At 38.6% G+C, this 15,406-nt stretch overlaps 2 protein-coding genes across 2 annotated transcripts in view; one reads left to right on the top strand and one right to left on the bottom strand.

Moving 5' to 3' along the window:
* ndufb6 (NADH:ubiquinone oxidoreductase subunit B) overlaps nt 1-15,406 on the bottom strand; it is a 334,342-nt gene that overhangs the window by 289,114 nt on the left and 29,822 nt on the right. The gene's annotated exons all lie outside the window — the stretch shown is intronic.
* Nucleotides 13,229-14,950, top strand: cdkn2a/b (cyclin-dependent kinase inhibitor 2A/B (p15, inhibits CDK4)). Its single transcript, XM_062435171.1, has 2 exons — nt 13,229-13,357; nt 14,584-14,950. Exons 1-2 carry the CDS (start codon nt 13,229-13,231, stop codon nt 14,833-14,835), a joined length of 381 nt encoding a protein of 126 aa, XP_062291155.1. The 3' UTR covers nt 14,836-14,950.

The following is a 15,406-nucleotide window of genomic DNA, read 5'->3' as shown; positions in this document are numbered from 1 at the left end:
ATGAAGTATTTTGCAGGGCTAGGAGGCGTGAACAGGCTTCTTAATGAAGCAAGCCAGCCTGAGTTCATAATGAAGATATCTGAGGAAGGAGAGAATTATTGCAACCTGACCTGTAGACCTTCAAGACACATTTACAAACACGCGCACACTCTTTCACTCCCTTACAAGCACAGACACACACACATTCAGTCTAAACACATTCTGTACATTCTTGCCTCTTGACATGAAGCTTACATTTCATTCCACTGCAGCGCAGTACTATTTAGTAAAAAGAAGTGAAATCAAGCTACCCAAGTGGTGTAGAAAAATAAATATGCAGAGAAAAATGTAAGATTTTTTGACAACTTTGATGCAGACATCAAAAAGTCAACTGTTGCTGTTAGCAAAGCTAACACCGTCTCTAAACTCAGCTCCACTTATCCTAATGAGACTGAATGGATTGAAAAGGGTGAATGCTGGGAAGCAGGGGCCCCTGTGAGACTTTTGAAACCACTGGATCCGTCCCTGCACATGCTTAGCGCACATCTACATCATGATGGTCACTAAAGAGAATATTAAAATTAGTCATTTTTATGCACATCACATACTGTAGGTACATGGCTATCAGACATCAGCATAGATGGGAAGAGGAATGCCTGCACACTGACTCCAAACCACAAATGTATTTAAACAACTCAAAATAATTAACAATTCAAAAAGTATGCATGGAAACTTAATCAAAAGCAGGCTACATAACCTCTAAAACAGTGGGAGTACAGAGACAGTGTGCAGGTGCTACAGTTACTATGTTAATAAATACACAAATAAATGAACAACAATCTGTATGCATGTAGAAGATATTGGGGTGTCATGGTCGAAAAGTGATCCAGTATGCATACAGCACCATGTCACAGCATGATTGGTTTGAATCCAACAGAAGACCTCTGTTGCATCGCATCTTTCTCTTTCTTTCTCTTTTCACATTCCCTGTCTCCTAAAAGAAAAAAAATTACAAAAATGTAAAGGCACAATCTTTAAATGTGTTGTAGTTTAAGATGTGTGTTTTCTGGTCTGTGTGTTTCCTTTGTAACATTAGAGGAGTTTTGGTAAAAAAAAAAAATGTATATATTAGTGGTCTAAAAACTAAACTTTGTTAAGTTTTATGGCCATTGGTTTAGGTAAAATGATGGCTGTCTACATAATCAGCAACAAAAGAAACTGCACAATTCTCAACATCTATCACATAATTGTGATGTCTAGTTATATTTTACATTTCCCAGGTTGGTTGAACAATATCACACTGAACTTTGAAAGTGATCTAATTATGTTGAAAGCAAATATAAATGCCAAAATAAAGATGTCGGAAATATAATAATATAATATCCCTTCATAATAGGATATGCTTCAATAAAACATAAAGGTAAGATGTCAAAAGTGTGCATTATGTAATATGTTAGAATCAGTATTGAACATGAGTTATCCATCTGTGTCCTACACAGTGTCAAATATGAGCGAAAATACCTTAAATAAAAGCAATCCAGCTTACTTTTTGACGATGAATATGGCTGAACATACAGTCTAATGTTCACAATCATTACAGCTGGTGTCATTTTTTGCAGCTTAACTAGCAGAGGGCAATAGCTTCATTTTAAGTGGAATATATTTATCCTTCACAAATGTCAAACTGTTGTTGTCACAGTGCCATTGCTACAACAGCGTTGGTGTGTGGCAAGCAATTGCCCCATGGGTATATCAGACAAACAAAACGTACAGGCCGGGAAACAGGCACGCATGCCCACACGTATACAAACACACCTGTAAACATATAGTGTGCGCTGGTATGTCAGCAACTGTCTCCTCCTCTCATCACATACATATACACATCTCCTCCTCCTCCTCTCCCACCCCACCATCCAATTCCACACACAGAGCCTCCCCCGATGTTGTGGCCTGCCCGTGACAGTAATTGAGGGAAGCTGGCCGGAACAGTGTGAAGATGGGGGGAGGAAAAAGGGAAGGATAGGAGGAGAGAGAGATGAGAAGAGGAAGGGAGGGGGAAACCATTCATCTGAGACCCATGGATGTGGAATGGCATATTACAGGTCTAATGTGTAATTAGATAGATAGGGAATAAGGTCAGTGTGCTCTGAGAGGAGGATATCGCTGTCAGCACAGTGCCATCTAGTGGTGACGGGTTGCACAGGGTGCCTCATACTCAGGTGGACAGTTGTGGAATGAGTGCAGATCAAATTAGGAGTTAACAATGATTTATGACACATTCTTCACCATCTGTAAGTGGAATTTGTGTTTGTATCTCAGACTGTGTGTCGTGTGGCTGTCACGTTCACTGCCAGACAATGGAGAATTTGTTTGTTTTCGTCATATGGATGTTGCTGTTGGCAAACTGGTTTAAATGATTTTCAAATGGAAACTTTGATGACTTTTCATTCTTACAAATTATGCCTCGGTAAATTGGTCCGTATAGGCTGAAATAATAAAAAGAAAACATAAAGTACATCAGGTTGTGTTTGTGAATTTATGAGACTGTCAGAGACCTGTGAAGACAACAGACAGGCTTTTTTTTTTTTGTTCGGGGGGGGGGGGGGGTGTATTCACATACATTCACATTCATGTACATAAATCTACATTCTCATAGTTCAAATAACTTTCAAATGAATTTCTTTTTCTTCTTTCAGTATATGCATATGCCTGTAAATGGGCTATACATCCATACAGACAGACAGGTAGACAGTCTAAATGTACAGTATGTCCATCTGCCCGCGTTCATGCCTGTGTTTACATGTTTGCTATGGTAATGCTCCAGCCCCTAATGAGAGATCCAGGCCTCCCTTCCCTGCTTCCTGACGACAGGTGTTTGGTCCAGACCTCTTGGAGACAGTCAGATCACATGACAGGAAGCTGTTAAAGGTGCTGGGCCAGTAGTAAACACAGAAATTACCATCCTGGAGGCAGAAAAATATTCCCTCCCTGCATTTACAAGCCTCATGCAATATGTGTTTGTGCTGTATAAAGCACCACAGATGTGTGTAGAAGTTATTTCTTTTAATTATTCACTATTTTCAATGTGTGCAGCAAAATCTTAAATGAATGTGCACAGGAGCGGCCTGAGGCATAGACCACATAGGCGGTTGCCAAAGGCGCCAAATGAGTGGGACGGGTTGTTTTGTTCTGTCAACAGGTGTGTGCTTGTAAACAGCTTTTGTAAATACACACTTGCTCTCCCTTCGTTACATTTTCCTCTCTTTTTTCCCTCTTGTATGATTTGTATGTTTTTTTCATCCAGTTTGATTATAGGTCAGTTTTGGCCTGACATCTACCAAACTTCATGTGCTACCTTAAACACTCACTGAATGCCACCTTATCCCTATACTTGTCTTTTTGTCTGGAGGACTTAGAAGACTTTGCCTAGGCTGTTCTTCTTGAAGTCCCATTGTGTCTGCATTGTTTAGGTTAATGCTTTTAACACTTTTATTTGAGCTGTACAAGTTGTGAATCACTCTCTTTTTCCAAAGTTACTTCATTAAATGTATATTAACCCTAAAAACAATAAATTACTGCTGAAATTAAGGCTGGACTGCTGGTTACTCTCCAAACACTGCCAAATCCAACTGCTCAGCATATTAACATAAAACGTACATTGTGTGCGTGTGTGCGTGTGTGCGTGTGTGCGTGTGTGTGTGTGTGTGTGTCCACGCCGGCATACTCCTCTATCGTTCTATTACATGGGCCAGTGACTGCGCCATCTCTCCAGTTTCACCCCTCTGCTCTCCCAGACGTCTCATATTGCCCGGAGGGATGGTGTTGATGTGGGAGGTAGAGGGGAGGGGAGGGGAGGGGAGAGGGGGGCGGGTGACTACACACATTATCTGTCTGAGCGTAGCTCAAACCGCACGGCCACAGCCTCTATCTCCTCTCCACTGACTTCAACATCTAACATTTGGTCTCAATAATCTTAGATTTCTTTTGTTCATTGGGGTCTTGTTAATTTTGATAGGCAATAACTGCATTCTTCACTGTGACAAAATGAGTGATGAAGCAGTGCAAAGAGAATCAAATGTGCAAAATATTGCAGTAACTTTCACTCAGATATCATGTTCAGAAATTGTAAATAAACTTTTATAGATCTAAACCTTTCAGGAATGTATTGCATGATGTGATTAACTCTACTTGTGTAAGTTATCATGAATATGTTGCACTGCAGGATAATTGATGATTAACAACAGTCACTCCTTCTATTTTACATAATAATTAAGACTTAACCATATCTATATATACCATAAAATTGTGAGCATATCTGTGCAGTTGGAAAAACACCAGTGTGTCACACATCCATTAGATAACCTCAGTCTAATTTAGAATCAATTCTGCCCCCTGGTGGTATAACAAAACCCACACAGTAAACTAAAGTAGAGCAATGAACTTTTACCAAGGTAAACTGGTGTACGCTAAACATAAAATAATAATCATAAAGATAACAGCGATAAAAATGTGATGATGGCTGTAAAGGTACTTTATACCCATCAAAATGCATTTTCTTATCAGAAAAGCAAAGGTCTGTCATTAAACGTAGCAACTGTCATTATAATGGCACAAAACTTATGAGTCATTGTACTTTTATAGGCAATTATAGGATCTAACAGTGGCTTATCATGTTATATAATTCTGCTGATAGGTTTCTCTTTCTGTCTTGCATATCAAAAAAATAATAGGAACAAAATCTAGTTCATATATAGCAGTCACCTACTATACTAAGATACAATAACATATTTTTTCTTATTGCTCACTCATCTAAGTATTGTAAGTTAAATAGCATTGTTTGCTTGGATATAAACACCAGCATTCTTGTAAATTTCTTATTCAAACTTCTGTTGTATCCAGTAATGTTTTTAAAGTGGTAGAATCAGACCACAGAAGTGTATCTCCACTGAGTAACTGTCTCAAATCCATTTGGTAAACACCCCCTCAGTGAATAGCAATGAACACACAGGAAGACAGCATACAGTAGCGTGTGCAGAACTAAATTTCTCAACGGCAGATAATTTCATGTGAGCAAATATCACAGAGCAAAAAACAGAAACAACATTTACTGTACACAGTACACAATGACAATCCAAAGACCAAGAGCGAGAGGTGCAGTGCTGACAACAAGAAAAACAGCAGGGCAGAGACAACTGACCACACCCTCAGCAAAGAGTAAACACGTGTGCTGAAGCTCACCTTTTATCACAGCTGCAGATTATTTGCTCTGTTTTGTAAATAACAAAATGTGTTCTTTTATATCTTCAAAAAGAGGTGGGAGCATAAGTAGGCTACTATTAGAAAAAAAAAACAGGTACAACAGATTTATCAGGCATATTCTTCCTTAAAGTTGATTTTAGAAAACTAACCTATCTGTAAATTCCCTAATCTAAACTAATCTTTCTGTGATAAATACCAAACATTTCAATGAGGCTGGATTCTCAGATGCCAGAAGACTTTTCGGCCACCCACGCACCTCTGAGAGCAGACATGACTAGCTTTGGCCGGAACTCATCGAGGGGAAGAGCTGATCTGATGTAACATTATACTGAAAAACCTCAGAGTTTTACATCCTCAAGACTGTGGAGGAATATGCTGATTCCAACTACTGCAAATTACTTGATAAGTGTGCAATGTGGAACAATGAGAATCAGGTTTTCAGCTTGACTGTTGCTGCTGGTTCGAAAATTAGTCGATACCATACAAAAAGTATTATTACTCCAGATTAAGCCCTAGTGCTGAACAATTATCTATCAAGCGTTGTAACATAATGTGAGACTGATTCTTATGTGGTGAGTCACCTGTCACTTGTTTTTTTTGCTAACCTGTCACTGGTACATTTCCTGGTTAAAAGGTAGGGATTTTTAAAGGATGTCACAGAACAATAGTCAGGTGCCAATATGAACACTGAAACAGGTTTTTCTTGTTGTAATTGTTCATCCTGTTCATAACAACAATTAGAAGAACTCCCAAATGCACTTACAATGTAAGTGATGGGCAACAAAATCCACAGCCCTCATTTTGAGCAAAAATGTGTTTAAAGTTTTATCTGAAGATAATATGAGGCTTGAGCATATGAGTTAGTTATAGTCATTTTAGTTAAAAAAAAAATCCCTGTTTGTGTTTCCTGTTCAGCTGCAGTGGAAGGATCTTAACTAAAAAGGGAATCTGGCACTAAAAAGGCAATAACTTTGAGAGATATTGACTTGATTTGGCTCATTTGGATGGCTGGAGCCTCATATTAGTTTCAAATAAACTTTCAAATATGTTTTTGCACAAAAGGAAGACTGCAGCTCTCATCCCCAAGCACTTAAATTGTAAGTGCATTATGAAGGAGTTTCTTAATGGTAAATATGAACAGGAGAAATGATTACAGCAAGAAAAACGTGTCAATTTTCATTAGGGAACCTGATTATTGGTTTAGGACTTCAAAAATTGTGAACCTGTCCTTTGTTTTAGCAACCAACCACAAATAAGGTAGTTGATAATCAGTTTTGTAGTAATGCAACACAAAAGAAGCACTGATTGCACCTTTAAAAAACAATTGGTGAATATGTTCATGCATATATTGATAATATATTAAAGATAACTCTTGACAAAGTGTTCCCAGTAACTTAGAAACAGGTTTTAAAGCCACTGTTCTTGCATGCTAAGCATATCTGCAGGTGCTGCCAGTAATCACTGTCATAATAAGGAGGAATGATGCCACCAACTAGTTAATCATTGTTCGGGCATGGAAGTAAATGCTGCCTTTATTATCCAGGACATGTGGCTTTATCATCCTGTGTGCTTCCTGAAAAAAATAAACAGCTGTGAGCGGACTACACAGTACATTTCACTACCTCTTCATTAAATATAGGGGATAAACTTCAATATAAGTTTGTGCCCTAACTCTGACCCAAGGCAGTTTTCTTATAAGTGGACAATAGACTCCTTGTGAGAGCAGTCAACTATTTAACGATTGTATAAATTGTATGTTAGCCTTTTGACAGTTAATTCTTTCCCCCTTTAGCTGTCTCATTCTTTCCATTTGTCTATCTATTTCAGCATCGAGGTGGCCCAGTGGTCATACGTAGGCGTTGGCTGCTCAATGTGCATGTGACAGGCCCAACAAGAATACAGGACCTAAAGAGAAGCTACCTCCCTCTCTTCCTTCCGTCTTCACTCTGCTCTCCATTTGCCGCCAAGTCCTAGAAAATCTGTGGCCTTATATGCCTCCGATACACTCACAAACAGCTTATTGATATCATCTGTGTGTGTGATGAAGTGGGTGGCACACACTACACTCACCAGACTAAATCTAAAACAGTGGTATTTACTGTGCTCACCGTGTTTGACAAGCAAACACCACAGACATGACTGTAAAGACTATGAATTAATGAGCGTATAAATTTGTCAATACTTCTCTCACATCTGATAAAACAAGACCAGAAGTCATTTAAACAAACGTGACTCAAATCTAGCTTTCAGCTTTCGTGAACATTGTAATGTTTTCGTTTAGAAGTTAAAAGTAATCTGTCTACATGCTAAATTAGTAAGAATACATTAAATTGCAGGTGTTTACAAAGACCTGGAACCACTCCAGTTACTATGAGTATGATTAAGTGTTTACCAAGAGGCCAGATAACCTTTCGATTGTGCTTGACATTTGGTGCCTAAATGAACACCAGTATATGGAAATATAAGCTTGAGCTGATTGGCCATTAAGTATTTGGGAATTGCTTTAAATGGTTTTATAAATAAAAAAATAAAAAATAAAAAAAACCTACACACACTGTGTGGAGTTGAGTGGCCAAAATTTAAATATAATACATCACAAACACAAAATAGCACACTGCAGGTAGATAACCAGTCTTATATTTAGAGGTACATTATTTTTCTCAGAATGAAACCAGTCTTGTTAGTAATTGATTTGCCAGGAGACGTTTCAGTCTAATACATGTGTGTGTGGTGTTACTATTAACTATAAACGGACTGCTTCTTCTTGGGTACATAAAATTGAGTAATTGACATCTCTGATTCTGTAGAAACCGGCCTAAAAAATGAGAGACAAAGCTGTCAGTGAGCAATATGTACGACACCACTTCCTCTTGAATGAATTATAGCCAGCTTTTAGATGACTGAGAATTGCAAAAGAGCATTGTAAATAAAAATGATCAAGGAAAATATTCAATAAACTGTTTCACTCTTGTTTAGCAAAGTGTGATTTGCTCTATTGTATTTTGGACCAGATGAGTACAGAAATAAGAATTTAAGACTGACTGCATATTATGACTGGAATGAATGGATCAATTATGAGGGTATTAAAAAACAGTAACCTCAACTATGAGGCATCCTCCCTGTCTGGCGGTTATGCCTCTGATCATGTAAGGCGTTCTGGCAGGAGGGCTTCAAAGCAAAAATGCCATCATAACAAAGGCTTTATCAGCAATACAGTATACTGAATAGTGTGTGTTTAACCTAAGACACAGTTTGTGATGTGCCTTTGAAGAAATGTGCGGTCTGCAAATAGCAGAGGAAGGGCTGGATCAGTGTGTGTAGGTCTTCTCGGGACAAATGAGTCAAACTGAACCATGATAGGGACCTTCTAGAAATGTTTTGCGTTTCGTAAAGAACAGTGATACAAAGCAGGTCTAAAAACAGTTTATGTAACATCATTTTAATTAATCTGAGAAGTGTTAGAGTAGGATAAGACGCAAATAACACCAGGCAATAAAAATATAGAACAATGTGAAAGGCCAGTGTGTAAGTAGGGCAGAGCCGCCACTCATCACAGCTTGGTGAAATACCACATATTGTGTAGAAGTGCTTACAAGCAATGAGAGACTATCAATAGAAGTGTGTTTCTACATGGCCTTATGAAAACTAGCCCCATAGTGTCTGCTGATGCCACTGGGTGGAGGCAAAATAAAGGAGATGCATGACAGTTGTAGCACATACATTTGTTAAATGTTTGCCTTGAAGAAACTGAAATACAACATTTTATTTTATACTATATTTGAAGTTAACTACTGACCATGATATTCAAAATGTATCTTTTCTGTGCCCAAACGCCCACTCTGATGAGGAAATGACAGAGGAAGCGTAAACAGAACTAAACAACAACAACAACAAAAAAAACACAGAATCTGCATCTGACCTAGAGTTTGTGTCATGTCACTGCACTGTCACTGTATCATTGAAGATACATCTAGACTGAGTGGTAATACGTGTAAAGAATAATAATTATATTTGTGTAAATGTGTCAAGTGTTCATTCATAAACAGGGCCAGCCAGCCAGCCAGTAAAAACTTTTAAAAATAGTTTTAAAAAAAGGGGGGATTTCAAATGAACAGCTAACAGGAGGTGATTTCATTCGCCGGGAATCAGAAAGTAGGTATTCCCCTCTCTGACTGTTGAGGATAGTGGTTTGGATTGCACAACTATGTTAGTATGTAAAACAGGATTCAGTACAGAGCAAAGTGCGAAAGATAAGAAATTTAAAAAACAACCAAAACAAAACAACAACAACAACAACAAAAATCAGAACTACCAAGTTGGGGTATATGTTTCATTCACTCATTATTTTAAAGCCACATACTGTAACACCCAACAGCTAAACTGAGGTATGCAGCTCAGAGGAGGTTCACTGACAGATCACAATGATAGCCACATCACTATTGACCACTTTCCTCCAAACTAAGCTTCTAAATTTAGCAATGAAAAGGAGGACTTTCTTCCTAAAGCATTTTTTCTGACCAAAAGAACGTTCCAAATGCACTTATGTCATGAAGTCGAGCCCTACAAAGAAAAACCACTGAGTAAGACATGTTTGATGATGGCCTTGACTTTAATTGTCACCCACAAATCCCTTTTTTTTTCACTGTTTAAAATTGTGAACTGTTTACTCTTCCATACTTTAAACAGAACATAAAAGGCATATAAGCCATAACGTCTGTAATCATTCTGGGTGCTCTTTTTTCACACCAAACACACAGTCACACACTCACATAAAAGCACACAAAGTCACACATGCGTGCGCACACAGGGGACTTCCAGACCAACACACCTCCACCCACACTCAACCTCCATCGCTACAGGCTGTGAACCCCCAGACAAGCACACATTCCACACAGGTCTGCTCACATTTACGTCGATAAACTAAGAATTAAGACTATTGACACACACTCTCACTGCTGACTCTTTGACTCTAATACTGTAATGGCTGCAATAAACCAAGAATTAATGTTATGTTAAATCAACATGCAGTTGATGAACTGCAAAGTCATGTGATAATCAATAATCATTTGGATGATTTCATACCTCACAAAATCTTAACTGTAAAAAACACCTTTTGGGATAATTTTACTTTAGACTACATGAGTATTTTAATATTGAGTATATCAAAAAAGGAAAATAGTACACTATGTTTATTTGACATATCTTTGTTACTTTCAGATTCAAACTTTACAGGCAAAACATGATTGTCTTATATACAATTATACAAATGTGTGTAGAGTAGTTAAAAAGACTTCCACCTCGACTAGCTACAATTTTAACAATGCAGTTAATGCAGTAGAGCGTCAGTAATAATCATATAACGACATAATCTGACCACTATAATTTTGACACATCAAATGCATTTTAACTTATGTACTTTTTGTGCAATTGTGAATGCAAAACATTTAATTATGTCTAAGCATTTCTACATTATGTGAAAGTTAAAAAAACTAATACTGCTTTTGCCAGTGGGGAAAACTAAATTCAAATTGGCCTTTAGGAGTTATCTTATATATCCGCTAACAAAAGTTGTTTTTACTTCTGCACCCACAGAGGGGTTAGCTGACTTTTCAGAGGGATGCTGAAGAGGAAATATGTTTGTCAGTGCTCTAAAGTGGCTGCTGTAATATGAACTTCCTTTTTATTTTCCAAAAACACTGTTTTTGATTCTGATTTTATTGACTCGAGAATGTGACTTTATGGTGTGGAGTAATTAAGACCTGGCTGACAATCTGGATATAATTAAATTTAACAATAAAACTTTAACATTTCCGTATGTGGTTGTGTGTCAACCTAAATGCTTGCACACTCACCACTCATACAAGGAATGAAATAAGGAACTATTCAGCTGCCCACAGACATGCGGAATGACCATCATCTGTGAAATCAAACTTGTCATATGTGTTGTGTTTTTACTTGCAAAATCAGCTGTTTTTTCTTGGTCTCCATAGGTAAGGAGCATGTCAGCTTGTTGCACTTTATGTTTCAGTTTACTTTGCAATGACAAAAATAAGCTGATAGATAACACTCTAGCACCGCCAGTGCTGAGTGAACACATTTTACAAGCCAGTGCAGGTTTAAATAACATTTGTCTAAAATAACACCTGGACCATCTTTTGATTGAATCCTGTTTAATTAAAGAGAAATATGTAGCCATTGGGCACACTTTTAAATACTAAACCTGCTCAGTCATAGCCCATTGTCAACCTTTATGTGTTGTATTTTAGAGGTGCAGCTATAGCAACCATTAGTACATTTTTGACAAACAATGAGTCTATCCATCCTGATCTCACACCACATACATTCATTTACTGAACAATTACTGGGCACATTCCTTACAGAGGCCTTGCACGGTTTTATGTGGTTGTCTCTTTTCCATTATATCCACGTGTGATGAGTGGTAACAGTAAATGAGAAACTTGCTTACTTACTTAATTTACTGCCTCGGTTAAACAATGGAGAAGCGTGAAAAACACAGCTTCACTTGTCAATAGTTTCCTTTTATAATAGACTGACATATTAAGCAGCTTCTTATAGAAATGGCAACTATTGTTTCACACAGTAATTGTTGTCTCTGCCATTTTGGAGGTAGACTGGAATTCCAGTCAGTCTGTGAAAGGCCTCTATTGAGATGATGCACTGGGTCCACTGGCTCCTTAATACGAATCAGCTGTCATAGCCACCACCCAGTTAAAAATCTATTTTCGTCTGCTCAGCAAAAACTGACCCAAATTTGATTCCGGTTTATTCCAGTTTGTCACATTTGACGTAAAACAGAGCGCTTTGTTTGATGTTTTATATAAATTTCAGGTATTTTAGTGCAGACACTAAGGCTGTATTGCCAGTCGAGGAAATCCTGAGCTCCCCTGGAGCTCTGGTACTCCGGGCGGTTTCAGGATTTGATTTGCCACCCCTACAGTGCAGAAATTGGGTTCTATACACTATATACTGCTGTGCAGGTTTTCGGTACAATTATGTACTAAAACCAGCCTTCCTGAGTCATATTTTATTATCACTACATCAAAAAGCAGGCCCCACAAATGTAGCCTCTTGTGTTACATTTTTTATAGAGCTGGTTTTGATCTAAAAGCCCAGTAATACAGTCTCAGTTTTGCCCTGAAGCCCTGGTAATCAGGTGACAGCCGACAAACTCCTCCTCTTTGGGGTCTTCATCCATTTTGCCATACAACACCTTTTCTGTTGTCATGTTATGTGGTTTTATGAAGGTAAATAACTGACTCCTGGTCAGTTAGCTGTCACATGTTTTTGTCTTTACAGATAAATCAGCTACAGTGAACAAAACAACCTTTTCTGAGAGCTTTCAATCAATCAAGCATATGACACATCGTCTTAAGCTGATTGAGTTTAACCATTTCGAATTCAAATTTCCATTTTGACTTCTTGGCCTAAAGTTAAGTGGAAATAAATGGGAACTTGAACAATGACAAGCAAACTCCAAACTGCAAAAAGGAGATCGTGTGATATGATTTAACCACCAGAGACAGTTTGATTTTGTTGTGATTCTGTCACATTCGTCGGGAGGAGTTGGTTTCCATCACTCCACAGCGCGATAAGGAGGAGCCATGGATGTTTAATGTGAGCAGACGGAAGCAAAATGTGCTCCTGCTGTCAAAACTAGTTCCGGCGCATGCGCACAATCGCGCCACTGCAGCAACAGACAATTACGTCACCCATTCAAAATACAGGCAAGCCCAGACACACACCGACCTACAGCTGGACAGGCGATGCACGGCTTACTTATCCGAGCCAGACGACCGGTGAGCCGGACAAAGTGACCAGCCTGGGACGGTCGAGGACTAACACCTTAACCACAAGCTGCAGTTCTTCTCTCCTGTCTGTTTGCGAGCTGTTCTTGTTCCCTAGACGCATCTTCAGGCTACCTGTCAAAGCAATCTGTCACGGAGGTTATCGCTGCTGCAGAGTTTGGGAAATGACAATGACTCTCGAGGATGATCTGACTACAGCAGCGGCGCAGGGAAACACGGTAGCTGTGGAGTATCTCCTCCGGGAAGGGGCTGAAGTTAACGGGGTGAACCGCTTTGGACTAACCGCTCTACAGGTCAGTGTCACCAGATGCGCGTTCATCGGCAGATAAAAGCCACATTTTGCACTTAAATGCGCTTAACAGACACCACCAACCTCTGCTTATGCTTCACAGACATCATCAACCAAATACAACCAGTATTGACCACAGGGAAACCATTTTAAACCAGGCTGTTTGGTGTTATTTACTTTCTGAAAAAAGTAAGGCGCACACAGTGACGCAGAGTCCCGTGAATCTTTGGACCATGAACTGCACTGATCAAACTTTGGCTTTATTTTATTGAGGAAGAATACAGTCCAACTTTACCTTCGTGATCTTGTAATAAAAAATCGCACCGAGATAAATGAAACGAAACTGCTTTGACATTGGTTTTTCATTTGGGCACTGCATTGTTTTTGATCGGGCTAAAAAACAATAGCCTCTATTTAAAATGGGATAGACCTATAGGTGATGAAACAGCCTGGTATATACTTGCGATAAAAATATAATAAGCATATATTCTCATGAAAATAATACCTCCAGATGCGCATTACGCACTACCCAGTCCACACAAAAACAGTTCTCATCCATTTGGGACGTATCCTGTTATTTTTCTTTAAAATGGGATATTACAACAACAAATGTGTTGCCTGTGACATATCATCTTTAACCAGAAAATGTTGTTTTACATTTTTAAATATGTTTTTGAAAGGACTGACGCGTCTCAGCCCGTGTGCCGTGCGTTATCACAAACTGCATGATCAAGCTTATCGAGGAAATAGTCACAAATCACCTTTGGTTATAGTATTTATCTTTAAGATTAGGATAATGAAACGAAACTAAAGTGCATGGAACCTTTAAAATGTTGTTAAACAAGTCATGTTAGATGCGGTGTTGGTTTCATTGTCACGTTGCATTGTTTTGCTGAGTTAAATAGCAGACCTAATGCTTCCCAGAGGCTCTGCACTCCTCTTTCCATTTAAAAAAATATTGGTTCAAATATAATGAATTATAGTGCAAATGGGACATTGCGTTATACTACTTATGTGTGTCAATTTTGCCACATTTCCAAACCGGGATCAGCAATTGATTGAAAAGTAGACCAAAGCAAAACACATAAGTCATCATTTTTTTAATTTATTTTTTTAATGAAGGTCTTCTGTGATTTCTGTAAGATTTCAGAATAACTGAATAGATTTTTTTTTTTTTTAAATACTCTTCTAATTAAATTAAATGACACTCACGGTTATATTTTTATGAAGGTCATGATGATGGGCAGCACACCGGTGGCTCAGGTGTTACTGAAGCACGGAGCGGATCCCAACCTGGCGGACCGACTCACCGGCACCACACCGCTGCATGATGCTGCCAGGACGGGCTTTCTGGACACTGTACGGCTGCTGGTACAGTTCTTGGCTGACCCACATGCCAAGGACAACACAGACTGTCGGCCTATCGATTTGGCCAGGCAGAGTGGTCATGCAGATGTGGTGGCTTTCCTGGACACTTTGTAAAACACCCTGACGCTGTGATGCCTAGTTTGGGGACGGGCTGCTGAAACTGGGCCCTAACAGGCCTGGAGCCTAAATTACACAAAGACTATTCTGCTGTAAATTTGACTTATATTTATTTGACTGCTTTTTTTGCTGAATAGAAGCCATTATTTGATTTTTAACGAATTCATGATTATGAGTCGGCGTAGGGTCGGTGATATATCAAATAACAAGAGATATTGCTTTAAAGCCTGGCAATTCAGGGTGTCCAGCCATTTACGGAAACTTTGTCATGATTTATTGTACTTTTGGCTTCCGTTGAATCATCGAAATATTGTTATAAACCTTTAGGAAATCCTACTGTACAGTTTAACTGTGGGAGCGGTCAGCCTGTAAAATAGGGAATTTTTAAATAAGATGATGGTTCGTTTTCTTTGTTAACCTGATGATATTTCCATATTCTGAATATCTTTATATGTATTTATATTTAACCAAATAACACGAAAGCTATTGAGGATATTTGCACATGCAAATGTGTGTGTGTTATATAAACAGATTAACTAACCGGTCTGCAGACACTTTGCTGCACAAT

Source organism: Scomber scombrus, chromosome 2, assembly GCF_963691925.1.
Source record: "Scomber scombrus chromosome 2, fScoSco1.1, whole genome shotgun sequence".
NCBI lineage: Eukaryota > Metazoa > Chordata > Actinopteri > Scombriformes > Scombridae > Scomber > Scomber scombrus.
This window is presented reverse-complemented; position numbering and strand designations above follow the sequence as displayed.

Bases quoted from the DNA above. Each gene is read 5' to 3' on its own strand.
- cdkn2a/b (XM_062435171.1), top strand. From the start codon at position 13,229: ATGACAATGACTCTCGAGGATGATCTGACTACAGCAGCGGCGCAGGGA. The intron at 13,358-14,583 runs GTCAGTGTCACC...ATTTTTATGAAG, and splicing joins TTGGACTAACCGCTCTACAG to GTCATGATGATGGGCAGCAC.